Source organism: Macrobrachium nipponense, chromosome 44 (genome assembly GCF_015104395.2).
Source record: "Macrobrachium nipponense isolate FS-2020 chromosome 44, ASM1510439v2, whole genome shotgun sequence".
Taxonomy (NCBI): domain Eukaryota; kingdom Metazoa; phylum Arthropoda; class Malacostraca; order Decapoda; family Palaemonidae; genus Macrobrachium; species Macrobrachium nipponense.
Window position 1 is genome coordinate 44,920,871 of NC_087221.1, and position 16,391 is coordinate 44,937,261.

Here is a 16,391-nt window from a genome sequence, read left to right on the forward strand (position 1 = left end):
TATTATTACTGTTCTTTTTTTAGTCCACTGGAATCAGATGTCTAAACGCGTGAAGAAATTATCGAGACCTTTGTCGAGTTCCGTTGAGAAGTACTAGGCCTATGTTGCTGGATTGCCGTTAAAGTGAAAAATGAGTTAGGTATTTTGTAAAACAGAAGAAGACAGAGAATTGCCGTCTTGAAGTTACAATGGGGGCGAACTTCGTGAAATGTATCAGGGCTTTGCCCAATAAAACATGGGTTTAAGCTTCGAGGATCAGGGAAAAAAAAAACTACCATCATTAGAATAAAATCTGTATATTTCACATGTAATACCATCGGAATGTCAGCATCAATAAGTCTTCCTGTAAATACATAAATATATCAAAGCAGATAAACATTTTTTGTAGATTTTGTAGCTAAATAAATAAGTTATTTTCGATCACATCTCGCGCATCTGCAAAACACCCCCAAGAACTGGTATTGAATCGACCCAAAAGACATTAGGGAATTAGGTACAGTGTCCTTAAGAGCTATTTAATTCACCTTTCTGGCAAGAGAACACGTATTTTAGTCTATCACAGATACCCTTGTGGATAAATCTAAAGCCTGCACGAATGAGTTCGTGAGTTCTTTCTTATTTGATTGATTCAAAACTAAAATAATAATAATAAAAAATCGTCCTTCTGCGGTCAAGCTTAGGAGAGTCTGTCACCAGTGAGCCAGTACTGATTAGGCCTAGGCTTATCGCACGTCAGTAATTCCACTCCTTTCGCCTCAATTAGGGCATTCCCTTCGGAACTGATTTAAGTATAAAGACAAACGGAGCTTGTCAATTTTTGTTGCAAGTCTTCTGTTGAATGTCCGGAGCTCGGAGTTCAAGTTTTGGATATTTGGAGCTCAAATTTTTGTCAGACGAAAACATATAATGCATAAAAAGACAGGAACTACAGCATTGTATACAAAATGCCAAAAAAACAAAATAATTCTTCTGTAGAATAACGATAATGGAAGTTATATCAAGGAATCTACATATATGGACACGGAAAATGCTTTAAAATGAAGTACTCTAGTAGGAACTCCCACAGCCTAACAGCAAAGTGTAATAGTACTAATAACGCCACTTGGAAACGTCTTCAAGCATTTATATATACTCTAAATTAAAACGGCTTAAAAAAATAATGTTGTTTGTGTCGTGTTACATAAAAAAAAGAAGTGAATGAAATTAAAATGCCATTAAAAGTAGACGAAGAGTCTCTTATAATTTCGAACTCTCTTTCTCGACGGTGTAACCGTTCGGTTTGTCCGACTCGAAACCAAGGTTCTGGTTGCCTGCGATTGGACCAGTGATCTTGGCATCGCTGAGGACGACTTCGTCTTCCTGAAAAATAAAGACATCTATCAGTAACATGGTCCTCCCTCGTACGGGGCCAGTGCTGCCCTCGGTGCACCTCACGAGGTGCACTGTAGGGCACCACTCCATATTCTATGCAGCGTCCCAACAGCCCCTATTTCGTCAGACATTGTGAATTTGAGTGTGCTTTCCTAGATTTGAGAAAAAGCCACTTGAGTGATGATATATATATATATATATATATATATATATATATATATATATATATATATATATATATATATATATATATATATATATCTTAGACTGCATACGTTAAGGAGGAGGTATAGCAATATGAAGAGAGAGAGAGAGAGAGAGAGAGAGAGAGAGAGAGAGAGAGAGAGAGAGAGAGAGAGAATATCCTAAAAAAAGAATAAACACGTAAAATTATAGAGGGAGAAAGACTATCACAAAAATGGCTGATTATAAATATCAAAGAGAGAGAGAGAGAGAGACTTACGTAATCTTCTCCCAGGCCGTCAGTTTTAGGTATGAATCTCTTGAACCAAAAGACGCCGGGCGATATGAGTCTAGGGTCGAGTTTACGGATGTCCTGCGTCCCGGTTATCAGAGATATAATCATTCCTACGACGATGACGGTGAAGCAGCCGGTTGCAGAGTACCACATGTACGAAAGCCTGTAAATGGCTAGGGCTTCCTCCTTTTCCACGCTGTATGAATGAAAGAGAGAGAGAAAATTAGTACATTCATACAAAGTTTTATATACATAGGCCTATATATACCTACTATACGGGACAGCATACATTGTATGTATAAATGCCGATTCTTTCGCGAATGAGGAATTAATATAAGGAGTAACCACTTGATTTTTCTTGAAAGGGGTTAGAGAATAGAATTTTGGGGCTATAACGTATATATGAAGCCTTTCCAAACCCCCTCCAACTATATCTAGACAATTTCGGTGCGAGGCGAAGCAGTGGGACTCCAGAAAGCGTCCATGTCTCAAACATTCAAACTCATTTCATAATTTTCATGATTGTTAAGATACTCACGGTTCCTCAGAGATCAGAGATTCGGCTGTGATGGCTGCAGTCGGCAGCCCAGAGGAGATGGTCGTGAAGGACTCGTTGGAGAACAAACATCCCTCTATGCTGGTCGGTTTCATAGGCTGATCGATGAGGCCGTTCTGTTTGGCCACCTGGTGGCCGACGCCAATCCACAGGGTGAAGAACAGACTTACCCAGAGGCCGAAGAATGCTCCCTGTCGGGGGAAGAACACAAGAAATGTGACTACTACTATACGGTATGGGCCTAGTGATTGATTACCTAGACGTTCTGTCAGTTATAGCAGCGATGATTTGAGGGTTTCTATTGACAGATACTTCAGTAAAGCCATTAGAAATGGGCACGCTTACTTTTGAATTGGCCCACGGGAAGAACATGCCCAGGGTGAAGACTCCCAGGAGAGGGCCACCAACCATACCAAAGATACCCAGGGCAGCCTGAAGAAGAGAAGCAAGATATTTATGAATAATCGCCCTGGCCACTTTTCATACTTGCTTGATATCGAATTCACTACACCTTGGGGGAATAACTTACACCCAAGTTCAATTGCATCTAATCAGTGCGCATTGTGTAGATGCACTGAAGAGAGGAGACAGATAGCCAGTGATATTTGCGGCTCACATACACATGTATTATTAAGTAATATTTATCAAACTTATTCAGTGGACAGGGTCGTCTACTACTCACAGACAGGACATTTCCCAGCTGCTCTGCAACGAAAACGAGGGCGAAGGTCAAGAGACCGAAGAAGAGAGACAGGAGCTTTGTGATCCACGTGGCTTTCTTCTCTGTGATACTCGGGTAGCAACCAGCTTTGATGAAGTCCTCCAAGACGATGGCGGCTAGCGAGTTCATACCGGAGGACACGGTGCTGTCAATTGAGGAATAAAAAAGTAAGTTTCCTTGACCACTCAAGAGGGAATGCCACCAAATTGTCAGAAGTTAAGAAGCTACTTTGAATGCAGAAATTGTGTTTTTTAACATTTCAAAAGCATTTTTGAATGGATACCTCAAATGTTAGTTCACAGGCCTACAAAATAATTTTTTCCCAACCAATTTCTTATATTCAGATATTTTTATGTATATATTTGTGTGTGTGAATGTGTGCATTCTCAAAATTTTTACAGAAGTCTCACCTCAGAGCCCCAGAGAAAATTCCAGAGACGAACAGTCCAGGAAGCCCCATCCAGGTTCCAAGAGTGTCCATGACGAACAGGGGGAACAGCTGATCTCCTTTGGTGACAGTCCCAGAAGCTATTGGGTCGCAGTCCCAGTATTTAGCATAGACTACCATTCCTCCAAAGGCACAGCTGATCATGAGGACGAAGAGTCCTGCCAGGTTTATCCAGAGGGCTCGGATAGCCATGTATTTTTCCTTGACACATAGGTATCTTTGCACCTGAAATAAACGATTATATCATTATTGAAAGAATTATGAATCTGTTGGATATACTGGGCACCATCTTGGTAAATATTGTCAATAAATGGGGCACTTTGTGGTATCCAGATTTGGTGAACCTGTGTAAAAATGGCATCATAGTTTGGCACACCTGTGAAAAACTGGCATTAAAGTTTGGTACACATGTTTAAAATTGGCATCAGAGTTTGGTACACCTGTGTAAAATTTTTGCTGGCATATTCCAGCAAAAAACTGAAAAAGATGAAATATATATACCTGAGCCTGGTTGACGCCATAGATGGTCACCCAGGTGAAGTAGCCACCGATGATCAGAGTCCAGAAGGTGTGTCTAGTGGTGGGGTTTGGGTCGAAGTTGATGAGCTCGGCCCTGTCGCCTTCGACGTTCTTCCGCCAGACGTATTCGAAGCCTCCCACGTCCACGCAGCCCTTGATGATGACGAAGAGCATACTGGCATACATGATGACCATCTGCATGGATTCAGGAGAAACATTACGTTTGAACTTGTTGATGATATTGTTGTTATTATTATTCTTAATACTAGCAAACATATGTATACAGAAATTATATATGATAAATTCGTTAAGTAACTAAGTCTACGGGCATAACCAGCCCCGTTTCACGGGCAGAACCAGCTCTGTTTTAGGCTTGGAGGGGAATCACTTCTCACTCCCACCCCCTTCGGAGGGTGGGGGAAGGTAGGATGAAACCCCATTATAACCCTGCCAAGTTTCATGCCCATCGGACCAGCCATTTGGTCGTGATTGAATGACAGACGGACGAATGGCCAGACATAACGCCCGTTATAGTAAGATAATACATAAACCAGCCGACCCTTACCTGCAAGGCATCAGTCCACAGCACAGCCTTCATACCTCCCAGAGTGGTGTAGAAAATGCACACAAAGCAGATCAGACTGACTGACAGGTAGACGTTCAGACCAGTGACCTGGGCTAAGGCCAAAGCAGGGGCATAGACCACAATAGCCATGTAGAGACACATCTGACAAAGAGACAACAACAAAATAGTATCACGGAAAGGTAAGGTCTAGCATACAGTGAGTTCTGACATATAATATAAAGCGTAATCAAATACTGATTATACTGCTAGCATCAACTTTCTGCTACAACTGGTATAGTAGAATCACATCAACCGTGCATCTGATGTCCAGGCCAGTCCCTTACGACACTCCTGATCTGCTGTTCATAAGCCAATCACAGGGCTGAAAACTCTCCGTCTCTCTCGAGAATTCACATAGGCAGGATGTATGTTCCACTTCTTCTGAGGGATACTATTGAAAACGTATCCCTCAGGAGAGGTGGAACATATATCCTGCCTATGTGCCCTCTCGAGCGAGACAGAGAGTTTCCACCAACTGTGATTGGCTTATCAACAGCCAATCAGGGGCGTTGTAAGTGACTGGCCTGGACATCAGATGCACGGTTGATGTGAATCTACTATAGTAGTGGCTTTTAAGTGATGCTTACAGTGCACCGCATTAATACCCTGTGGGGGTGGGTGGCCAACAAAACCTTATATATTTGGAAAAAACTATTATTTCTGAAACATACTGACAGTGTCTTCAAATAGATGATATGACAAAGTAATTCTTAACACCTAGAACATTCTTAAGAATGACAAGAGAACAATAACATTTTAAGAATAAAACTAAAACAATATATTCTTAAGAACGATAAAAAAACATCCTTGATATCAAACCGGAATCATATTTATTCATGAAAAATGTAGAATGTAGAATGTAGAAGGGCGTCAGCCAGACCTCTATCGTAGAAACTTTACTTTACGGAGAGAGAGAGAGAGAGAGAGAGAGAGAGAGAGAGAGAGAGAGAGAGAGAGAGAGAGAGAGAGTCGTTACCTGCAGGATGAACGTAGCAGATCCCAGCCACCTCACTGGACGACTGAATCTCATCTCCAAGTATTCGTAGGCCGAAGTCACCTGTGCGAAAACGATAACATTTTGGAATATGATTAAGAACCAACTTGAACGCGACAGTCCTCTGTCTTAAATTTAGCCTGGAGCTGAGCAGATTTGTAAAAGGCTTAATCCAAAGGCTTAAATCACCTGGGTATTAAGAACAGTTATTATTAAACTAGTAAATAATATTTTAGTACACGCCAACTGAAAAGATATAATGGTTCTTGCGCCTTATCTAAGCTTTGAGCCTTGTTGCAAGTTGGAATCTAGTTTTATCGGCGTAGAGCATCATCTTTCGAACGATATTGGCTTAGCAAATAAGTCTTCTAGTACATAATGGTTCTTGTGCCATAATATCTTAGCGCACTGTCTTTTAGACCTAAGCTCTGCGCCATGTTGGCTGGCAAGTTTCTGCTAAGCTAGTCCTACTGGCGTAGTAGACCCATATCTTAAATTCCAGATTGCCAGCCTTAATACTACTTGAAACCACTCACAATTCAGCACTGGAAATCTGAATCCACGCACCTGAATTTCATGGAAGACCGGGAAGTACAAGTAAGCAGCCGCTGGCATAACGAGGAAGTACGAAAACCCGACCAGCCAGTACAAGAAGCCGAACTGATACACTTCCGAAGGTGTTCCCAGCAGAGTAATGGCCGACATGAAGCTGTAGGGGGAGAGACCGTGTTCTGTGAGAATGTATGTTAATTATAACAAATCAGATCAACTAATTCGACAGACTATAGTAGATTCGCATCAACCGTGCATCTGATGTCTAGGCCCGTCCCTTATGACACTCCAGATTGGATGTTGGATAAGCCAGTCACAGGTCTGGAAACTCTCCTCAGTCTCTCTCGAGAGAGTTCACACAGACAGAATGTATGCAGTATGTTCCACCTCTCATGAGAGATACGTCTTTAAAAAGTATTCCTCAGGAGAGGTGGAACATACTACATCCTGCCTATGTGAACTCTCTCCCGAGAGACAGTTTTCAGGCTCCAGCCGCCCTGTGATTGACTTATCCAACACCCAATCATGAGCGTCGTTAAGGGACGAGCCTAGACATCAGATGCATGGTTGATGTGAATCTACTATAGTTTCATAATGAAGGGAAGATCACTCCTAAACTAAAAACGAATCTACTATAGATTCATAATGAAGGGAAGATCACTCCTAAACTAAAAACGAAATGGTTTGAAAATAAAATTGTATCTTACTGTCTTAATTATAATCTACTTTCCTTCAAGCTGCCGTACAGGAATCTTGAATTGCTGGTATAATTGTATACTCACCTTCATTATCATCTTGGTATTATTGGGTTTGTTTTCTTCCTTCGGTACGTATTTGTACTTACCATCTTCATTCAAACACCGAGGGCCCTCTACACCAACCTTGCCCAACTCCACGTGTGACCTTGGCTGGCTCCCTTATAACACCCAGGTATATAGTCTCAGTGGACTGAATTCCATCCTCACCTTGCAATGAGTGACATAGCCACTGGGAAGGTCGTCATGGACTTTCCAGCCATGAGGAACTCCTTCGTGTCATTTTCCTTCTTCCCGCAGAAGCCGTAGAAGATTCCTATCATGGCAGAGACCATGAGCATAGCAACGAAGACGAGGTAATCGGCCCAGCTGAACCGCTGGACCAGCTCGTTGACGTCGATCGCCATTGTTTGCAGCTATTGGCGCTGACGAAGACGACGATGAAGCTGATATGAATTTAACTTAAGGCTTCGCTACTATGATTTGTTCGAATCCGAGGTTTGGACTCCTCCTTCCTAAGGTAGTGAAGGTCTTCCCTTTGTCGATTTAAGCAGCTGATCCTGACGGATTCGAAACCCACAACGGTCGTGATTCCCGGGTTCCTGAGGCGTCCTGGAAGAAGAAGAAGAATGTACTCGCTTGTTTATGTTTTGAAATTCGAGGGGATACAATGACATTTCATCGAGTTAATGCAATGTATTCCAGAAATGAATTGTATATTCGTTCCATTGTGACTTAGAACTGGAAACATTTTAATTCTTCTATGCAATAAAGAAATAAAAACTTAATAAGTTTGTTAATGATTACTGCCTTTAAAGTCTAGCAAATCTTCGAATTTTGAATATGTGACATTCCAAATGAGACTGATTTAATAAAAGAAAATTATTAAAAAATCTGAATATTTTTTTCATAATGTGGGAATCTGTTACTTCAGTTATAGTACCAAGAGTATTATAGACTATAATGCACGGATTCGTAATGATCCCTGAAATGGGTGTAGCAATATGGGGCTCGAATTTGCAGGTACACCAAAAATAAAATCTGACTCTTCAGACGAACATTGCAAAACACCTCTTTCTATCTTGCATGCAATCCCGACCTACCGAACTAAAACCGACCAGCGAATGCCTTCAGTGCAGGATAAGTGAGACCAACGCGGATTTATGCAAATTCAGTCAGAACGATGAATAGGATCGTAGAGTGTTGTTCCTTGTTGGTGTATTTGGCTAGCTGAGCGAAAAGGAGGTTTAGCAGACAGTTAGCCTTCCAGAAAGACATGGTTGTAAATTATTGTCTGGACAGTGGCAGTTTTAACAGTGTCTGTATTGAGGGGGGGGGGGGGGGGGGTGGGGGGGGGGGGGGGGGACTGGGGCGGGGCGAGAGGTGTGTGGACAGTGTTCCTCTCTTTAACAACTTATTGATATGTGCTTAATTTGCCGATAGAATTCATTTACGAAGATATTCTGTATTCAAGATGTGTGTGTTTTTCTTTGGGGGGGAGGGGTGCTCTGGTGAATATTTGCAAAATCGAAAGATGGCCATAGAACAACTTATTGATAAGATATTTTTATTTTATTATAGAATTGACTTAGAAACAGATCCTCGCTAAGTATGCAGTGTTTGAATGCACAGTAAAGACTGCTGAGTACGAAGATGGAAAAGGTGAGTGACGATCAAATGCAGCTTAAGACAAAATAATTATATCACACCAAGTCTGACGTTGGTTTGGCTAGTTCGCAGTGGTTTAAAACAAGCCACACTAAACTACTGGTGGTTTTTGTGTATGCAGAAAACTTAATTCAAAGTCGTTTTTTTTTTATTCTGCCATTGCAGTAACCACTGACTATAATAATTATCCTCGAAGAGTCAAAGTAGACACATTCATACAGAGAGAGAGAGAGAAGAGAGAGAGAGAGAGAGAGATACCCTTTAGACCTTGACTTAGATCCGTGGCGACAGAATTTGTGTTTACAGGTCAACTGAGCTTTCAAAGTGCCGTGGGTCTGAAAAGGAGCCGTTTGTCCAGCCGACCGTGGGATTGGAGTGCGTGTATATATATAGGTTACACGTCGAGAAATTTAGATTTAAGAATGTGATGACATTCCGTTTTCTATAGACGATCTTGCGAGGAAGTACGAGAGATTCTTCCTCTATTCTTCTACCGTTTTCTATAGACAATCTTACAATCTTGGAAAGAATTCTTGCAGATGTATGAGAAATTCTTCCTCTATTCTTTACGGTTTTCTATAGACGATCTTGGAAAGATTTTTTGCCGATGTACGAGAGATTCTTCCTCTATTCTTTTGGCTAGTAGTCTTTGTCACTGTTGTTATTATTATTATCATTATTATTAGTATTATTATTGTCATTCTTGTACTTATATTCTTGTCTGCCGTCATACAGTTCTCGTGTTCTAATAATTGACTTGCATTCTTTTTTAAATTTTTATTTAATAATTTGTTAATTTATTTTTTCTTTCTTAATAAGTGATCTCTTGTTTTTGTTTCCCTTTACCTTCTGTTCTTTCTATCTTTCTATATTCATTGGAAGCTTGAATTTCAAGTCAGGGACTTGCTCCATTTGAATAGGGTTCGTCTTCTGAATAATAATAATAATAATGTTCTAAAGGGTCCACAATAATACAAAGTGTAAAAAGTCTGTGTATAATTTTGAAGACTTTACAGAAACCTTTCGAACCCTTCCCTGGGTTCATCTTCAGGGAAGTGTTCGAAAGCTTTCTGTAAAGTCTTCAAAATTATACACAGACTTTTTACACTTTGTATTATTGTGGACCCTTTAGAACATTATATATACTCTCGTGATAGAGAGTTTTTCCCTAATAATAATAATCTTACTATAATGGGTGTAATTTCTGTCCATCCGTCTGTCTGTCATTCAATCACGGCCAAACGGCTGGTCTGATGGGCATGAAACTTAGCAGGGTTATAGTGGGGACCCCTAAAATTGTTTATGATGGGGTTTCATCCTACCTCTCCCCCCCTCTACGAAGGGGGTTGGTGGTGAGAAGGGATTCCTTGAAACGGAGATGGTTCTGCTCGTGAAACAAGGGTGGTTACGCCCGTAGACTTAGTTACTTTACGAATTTTCATACATAATTTCTGTATACATATGTTTGCTAGTATTAATGATATTAATGATAATAATAATAATACACAGCTGATTCAGTTATGATTTCTGATGAGATGTGTGTGAGAATGTCCTCTCTTCCTAATGATAATTCAACAAAAATTATGAGGGAAATCATACCACATATATACCATCCCTCTTTGTCTAAATAACATCATAATCCCAGCAAGCAACCAACGTCACGATCCACAAAGAATATATCAATATTGACGATGACAAGTTGGATGCCATTTCAAGGACTTTCTTGTCGCTCGTTACTCTGTCATAAAAATTCCACGATGATGTTTTGTTTACATTTAGTTTTGTTTACTTTAGTTTTGTTGACATTCCTCTCACTTCTCCCGAGGACTTCTGTAGGTTGAGAGGGCATCGGGAATATAGAATTGAGGCCAAAGGCCAAGCAAGCAAGCTCTGGGACCCGTGAGGTCATTCAGCATTGATGAAACGGAAACAGAGTAAAAAAAAAGGTATTTTTCGATGGAAAATGGAAAACGGAGAATATGAACGGAGGTACAGTCAAAGGGAATGAAAGGACCTCATTATGTCTAAATGCCTACAGTGCACCGCGTGATGTTCACAGACGGCTCTACCCCCCATCTTATGAAGGTTGTAAGTTCAAGATGAGCAAGAACTCGCCTCTCTTTTTATCTGATTTTGTTCCAGAAGAAGAAGAAGAAGAAGAAGAAGAAGAAGAAGAAGAAGAAGAAGAAGAAGAAGAGCTCTCGCTATATTGATTGTGTCAAGTCTTTCTTCTTCCAGGAGCCGATGCTCCTTCTCGCTGCTGAATTCTGGAACTCTGGAACTGCTGTCATTCAATCTGGGAACTACTGTCATTCCATCTGGGAACTCTTTGCCATTCCTTCTGGGAAACGTCATTCCATCTGGGAACTGTTGTCATTCCATCTGGAACCTGTTGTCATTCCATCTGGGAACTGTTGTCATTCCATCTGGGAACTGTTGTCATTCCATCTGGAACTATTGTCATTCCATCTGGGAAATGTCATTCCATCTGGGAAACGTCATTCCATCTGGAACTGCTGTCATTCCATCTGGGAAATGTCATTCCATCTGGAACTGCTGTCATTCCATCTTGGAAACGTCATTCCATCTGGGAATTCTTTGTCATTTCATCTGGAAATATTGTCATTCCATCTGGAAATATTGTCATTCCATCTGGAACTATTGTCATTCCATCTGGGAAACGTCATTCCATCTGGGAATTCTTTGTCATTTCATCTGGAAATATTGTCATTCCATCTGGAACTATTGTCATTCCATCTGGGAAACGTCATTCCATCTAGAACTATTGTCATTCCATCTGGGAAACGTCATTCCATCTGGAACTGCTGTCATTCCATCTGGAACTATTGTCATTCCATCTGGGAAACTTCATTCCATCTGGAACTGCTGTCATTCCATCTGGAACTATTGTCATTCCATCTGGAACTATTGTCATTCCATCTGGGAAACGTCATTCCATCTGGAACTATTGTCATTCCATCTGGAACTATTGTCATTCCATCTGGGAAACGTCATTCAATCTGGGAATTCTTTGTCATTCCATCTGGGAAACTGTCATTCCATCTGGAACTAATGTCATTCCATCTGGAACTATTGTCATTCCATCTGGGAAACGTCATTCCATCTGGAACTATTGTCCTTCCATCTGGAAACTGTTGTCCCTCCAATTAGGAACTTTTGTCATTCCAATATAATAAATAAAAAAAAAAACAATTTCCGTGGTTGCAAAAAAAAAAAAAAAAACTTACGTGCTTGAAATAATAACCAACTTCTGTGGTTGATAAAAAATAAACACACCTCCGTGCTTAGAAAAAAATAATGACAATGGCAGCACCTAACAGTTGTAGTATAGAATCAGTTGTACTCTAGAATTCAAAGTGAGTGTAGGCGTTTAGAATTAGATTTCCTCCCCTTCCACCCACAACCCTGTAATTTTCCGCGTGACGGACAGACTAACGTACGAATAATAATAATAAAAATATTGGGTGACATCTATCACTTGCGGATCACGGGTCCGGAAGGGATAAGTAAGAATACATACATACGAACATTCATACATCCACACACACACACTCACACACACACACACACATATATATATATATATATATATATATATATAATATATATATATATACAGACAGACAGACACAGGGAAATATGATATAAAAAATAAAGCTTCAATTCTGTTAAAAGCATAAATTTCCAGTCGAATGCGCAGCTAGAAAAATTAGCCATTTAAAAAAAAAACACGAAAATCTACACTAACTTTCCTCGCTTCTGAAAGAAATAATCATATTTTGTATATCTTTTACGAGGCGGAATTTATATATGTAGCAATGACAGAGCAACTGCTCCAAATGGAGCTGTGCACTTAAAAAAAATTTTTTTTTTGAAAACGCTCCGAGCTGGGACCTGTGAAGAAAGTAAGATGGAATGATAATGATAATAATAATAATAATAAGAGTTTGAAAACGGTACCTGAACAATGATAATGATAATAATTCTACCACGTGAGGTGAACTGCGAGAGAGAATCACCCAGAAGAAGGAGAAGAAGTAGGAAGAGAAGAAGAGGAAGAAGAAGAAAAATAAGAAGGAGAAGGAGAAGAAGAAGAAGAAGAAGAAGGAGAAGGAGAAAAAAAAGAAAAGGGAGAAGAAGAATAAGGAGAAGAAGAAGGAGAAGGAGTAAAAGGAGAAAAAGGAGAAGAATAATAAAAGAAGAAGGAGAAGAAGAAGATGGAGAAAAAGAAGAAGGAGGAGGAGGAGACGAAGAAGAATAAGGAGAAGAAGAAGGAGAAGGAGTAAAAGGAGAAAAAGGAGAAGAATAATAAAAGAAGAAGGAGAAGAAGAAGAAGGAGAAGCCGAAGAAGTAGGGGAAGGAGAAGAAGAAGAAGGAGAAGAAAAAGAAGCCGAAGAAGGAGAAGAAGGAGACGAAAAGGACTTTCAACAACACTTAGAAAGGTCAACTCCCAACTCCCTGGGGATCGATTTTCATTTAGAAGGACCTCCTCCTTCTCCCCCGGCCCCCGCCCATCGTCCCATCCTTTTCATTCAGGATACTTCTTTTCAAAAACTACGAGAAGTGAAGACTTGAGAGAGAGAGAGAGAGAGAGAGAGAGTAGGGTGATTCTAGATGTCTGTAAGGGGGTGAGTTTTTACTTCAAGTTTTTTGTAGAGTATAGAACTCAGAGGGCTTAGAGAAAGAGGTTGGAGGGGGTTGGACGTCCAATAGAGAGAGAGAGAGAGAGACCTTACCTTACCTTACAGACCTTACATCTTGTTCGGGTTGCCCCAGGAGGTCCCTCAGTGTGAGGCACCTCTAATGTCTACCAGAGAGTTGCTAGTACCATACTTCCGGTATATTTTGCATCTTTCCAATCTTGGATGGTCTGGATGCAGTTTAGATATTTGTCGAGCTTATTCTTAAACACATCTACGCTCACTCCTGATATATTCCTCAGATGAGCTGGCAACGCATTGAATAGACGCTGCATTATCGATGCTGGTGCTGTAGTGGATTAATGTCCTGTGTGCTTTTCCTTATTTTTCCTGGTATAGTTTTGGGCACTATTAATCTACCTCTGCTTGCTCTTTCTGATATTTTAGTTCCATGATATTTTCTGCGATTCCTTCTATCTGTTTCCATGCCTGAATTATCATGTAGCGTTCTCTCTCCTCTTTAGACTATATAATTTAAGAATGTAGTCTTTCCCAGTAGTCTAGGTCCTTAACTTCTTCTATTCTAGCTGTAAAGGACCTTTGTACACTCTCTATTTGTGCAATATCCTTTTGATAGTGTGGGGTACCATATCATATTGCAATATTCAAGTGGACTACGAATACATATGTTTTATAAAGCATAATCATGTGTTCAGCTTTTCTTTTGTTTTGAAGGTCCGTAACAACATTCCCATTTTTGCTTACATTTTGCCAACAGAGTTGCTATTTGATCATTGCATAACATGTCCGATTCATCATCACACCAAGGTCTTTAACTGCTTCCTTATTGGTGATGGTCTCATTATTAGGTCCCTTATATGCATATAGCTTTCTTTCTCTGTCTCCATAATTTATTGATTCAAATTTATCAGAGTTAAATACCATCCTATTTACTCTGCCCAATCATATACTTTGTTAAAGGTCTCTTTGTAGAGCGTTCCTATCTTCATCACAAGTAATTTCTCTACTTATTCTTGTGTCATCTGCGAAACTACTCACTACCGAATCCTTAACATTATTGTCTATGTCTTCAATCATAATAACAAACAGTATTGCAGCTAACACCGTACCTTGCGGCACACCGGATATTACCTTGGCTTCATCCGATTTCTCGTCGTTTGCAATAACTATCTGTTTTCTGTTGTGTAAAAATTCTTTTAACCATCTTCCTACTTTATCCACGATATTGTGTTTTCTAATTTTCTTCGCCAATATATTATGGTCTACTTTATCAAAAGCTTTTGCAAAGTCTAAATAAACCACATCTGTTTCATTTCCGCTTTTCATATTTTTGAAATATGTTTCACGGTGGACTAACAGTTGGGTTTGTTGTACTTTTTCCGGGTACGAAACATGTTGTCCTTTATTAAACAAATTATTTTTTATTAAATGTTCATAATATTTTCTTCATTACCCTTTCATACACTTTCATAATATGTGATGTTAGACTCACAGGGCCTATAATTACTTGCCTCTAGTCTTGATCCATTTTTGAAAGTAGGGGTAATAATATGCTAATTTGTGCTCATATATATCTTGCCTGTATCTACACTTTGTCTTAATAATATTGTAAGTTGCTTTGCGATAGAATGAACTACTTTCTTTAACAAAATAGCAGGAATTCCATCAGGCCCTGCAGCAGCTCCATTTTTAATTTCATTAATAGCCTGCACAATATCAGCTTCATTAATATCTATGTCAGCTAAATATTCACTATTTTCATCCCTTACTTCTATATCATTATCTTCATTATCTATTCTAGGGGTGGAATTCCTCTCTTATATCGTTCTGCCCAGTATGTTGCAAAATTTCCTTTTTTTCATTCGAGAGAGAGAGAGAGAGAGAGAGAGAGAGGGTGATTCTAGATGTCTGTAAGGGGGTGAGTTTTTACTTCAAGTTTTTTGTAGAGTATAGAACTCAGAGGGCTTAGAGAAAGAGAGGTTGGACGTCCAATAGAGAGAGAGAGAGAGAGAGAGAGAGAGAGAGAGAGAGAGAAACAACATAACGGTAATAGGGCATTTACAGTGACCTGTCTTCGTTTAGCTACAGGCAGAAGCCTTGGACTTCAATTTCTAATTGAGAGAGAGAGAGAGAGAGAGAGAGAGAGAGAGAGAGAGAGAGAGAGAGAGAGAGAATTTGACTTCATTACGTTTTCTGGAGCGCAGAATTAGTCGCTCGATGATGCGCGAAATCTGAGCTCATAATCTGAACTAGATTTCGGATGGTTAGCGATTTTACGCTCGTATTGGTTAGAGAAAGTTCTACGCGTGCAATTGCTTATTAGCGGAATGATCGATATTATTGCGTGACGGAGCGAAAGCAGCAGTTTCTATCTCATACCCGCGAGAGAAACTACGTATCAAAGAATTTTTATATATGATAGCAAAAGTAACAAGGCGTGATCCGTCTTCCAGCTTACTCGAATCGCATGCGAGGCTTTCCTTTTACGCACAAGTTGTAAACATTATAATCCTAACTTAACGTAAATTAAAACGTGCTATAATCTACGGTCAAATAGACCTTTGTTTCACCAACGAAAATTGAAATAAAAACGCTATATTTTAGTGAAAATAATTGTCCTGTGCTGTTTAACATGCACATTATTTATTTTACATTTTCATTCTAATAAATTTATCATAAACATCACACACTAACATTCCTGTATCTTTGACTCAATGCAAAACACTTTCTTCAGACCTTTTTATACTTTTACACAGGACTTTCTTACACCCCTGACAAGAACAAGAACAACAACAACAGCAACAAAGTAGCCTATGTAGGCTTACTCCCCGAGTAAGCAAAAATATATGGCGCTTCAAGTAGCAATATAGGCCTAATATCTGATTAGGTCAGCAGTATCTGTAACATCTACAAAGAATGAGATTTTAGGATATAGATTTTAGGCCTAGGAGGTCATTAACTGTTGGCTCTCTTCTTCAGCGAATGAACGGGTCCTTCTCGCAACATCTACGTGTCCTTAGAT

The 16,391-nt window shown here is 39.8% G+C and overlaps 1 protein-coding gene across 1 annotated transcript in view; it reads right to left on the reverse strand.

The window, feature by feature from the left end:
• Positions 1-279: 279 nt before the first annotated feature.
• The window catches only part of LOC135204281 (sodium-coupled monocarboxylate transporter 1-like), a 50,340-nt gene continuing 34,228 nt past the window's right edge, over positions 280-16,391 (reverse strand). The window contains exons 2-12 of the mRNA XM_064234425.1: positions 7,230-7,631; positions 6,280-6,421; positions 5,695-5,775; positions 4,659-4,820; positions 4,076-4,288; positions 3,537-3,799; positions 3,088-3,271; positions 2,751-2,837; positions 2,388-2,596; positions 1,835-2,045; positions 280-1,359 (exon numbers count right to left, since the gene is read on the reverse strand). Of these exons, the coding sequence (XP_064090495.1) occupies positions 1,237-1,359; positions 1,835-2,045; positions 2,388-2,596; positions 2,751-2,837; positions 3,088-3,271; positions 3,537-3,799; positions 4,076-4,288; positions 4,659-4,820; positions 5,695-5,775; positions 6,280-6,421; positions 7,230-7,426 (1,872 nt within the window). The 5' untranslated portion in view covers positions 7,427-7,631 and the 3' untranslated portion in view covers positions 280-1,236. The remainder of the gene's footprint in view (positions 1,360-1,834; positions 2,046-2,387; positions 2,597-2,750; positions 2,838-3,087; positions 3,272-3,536; positions 3,800-4,075; positions 4,289-4,658; positions 4,821-5,694; positions 5,776-6,279; positions 6,422-7,229; positions 7,632-16,391) is intronic.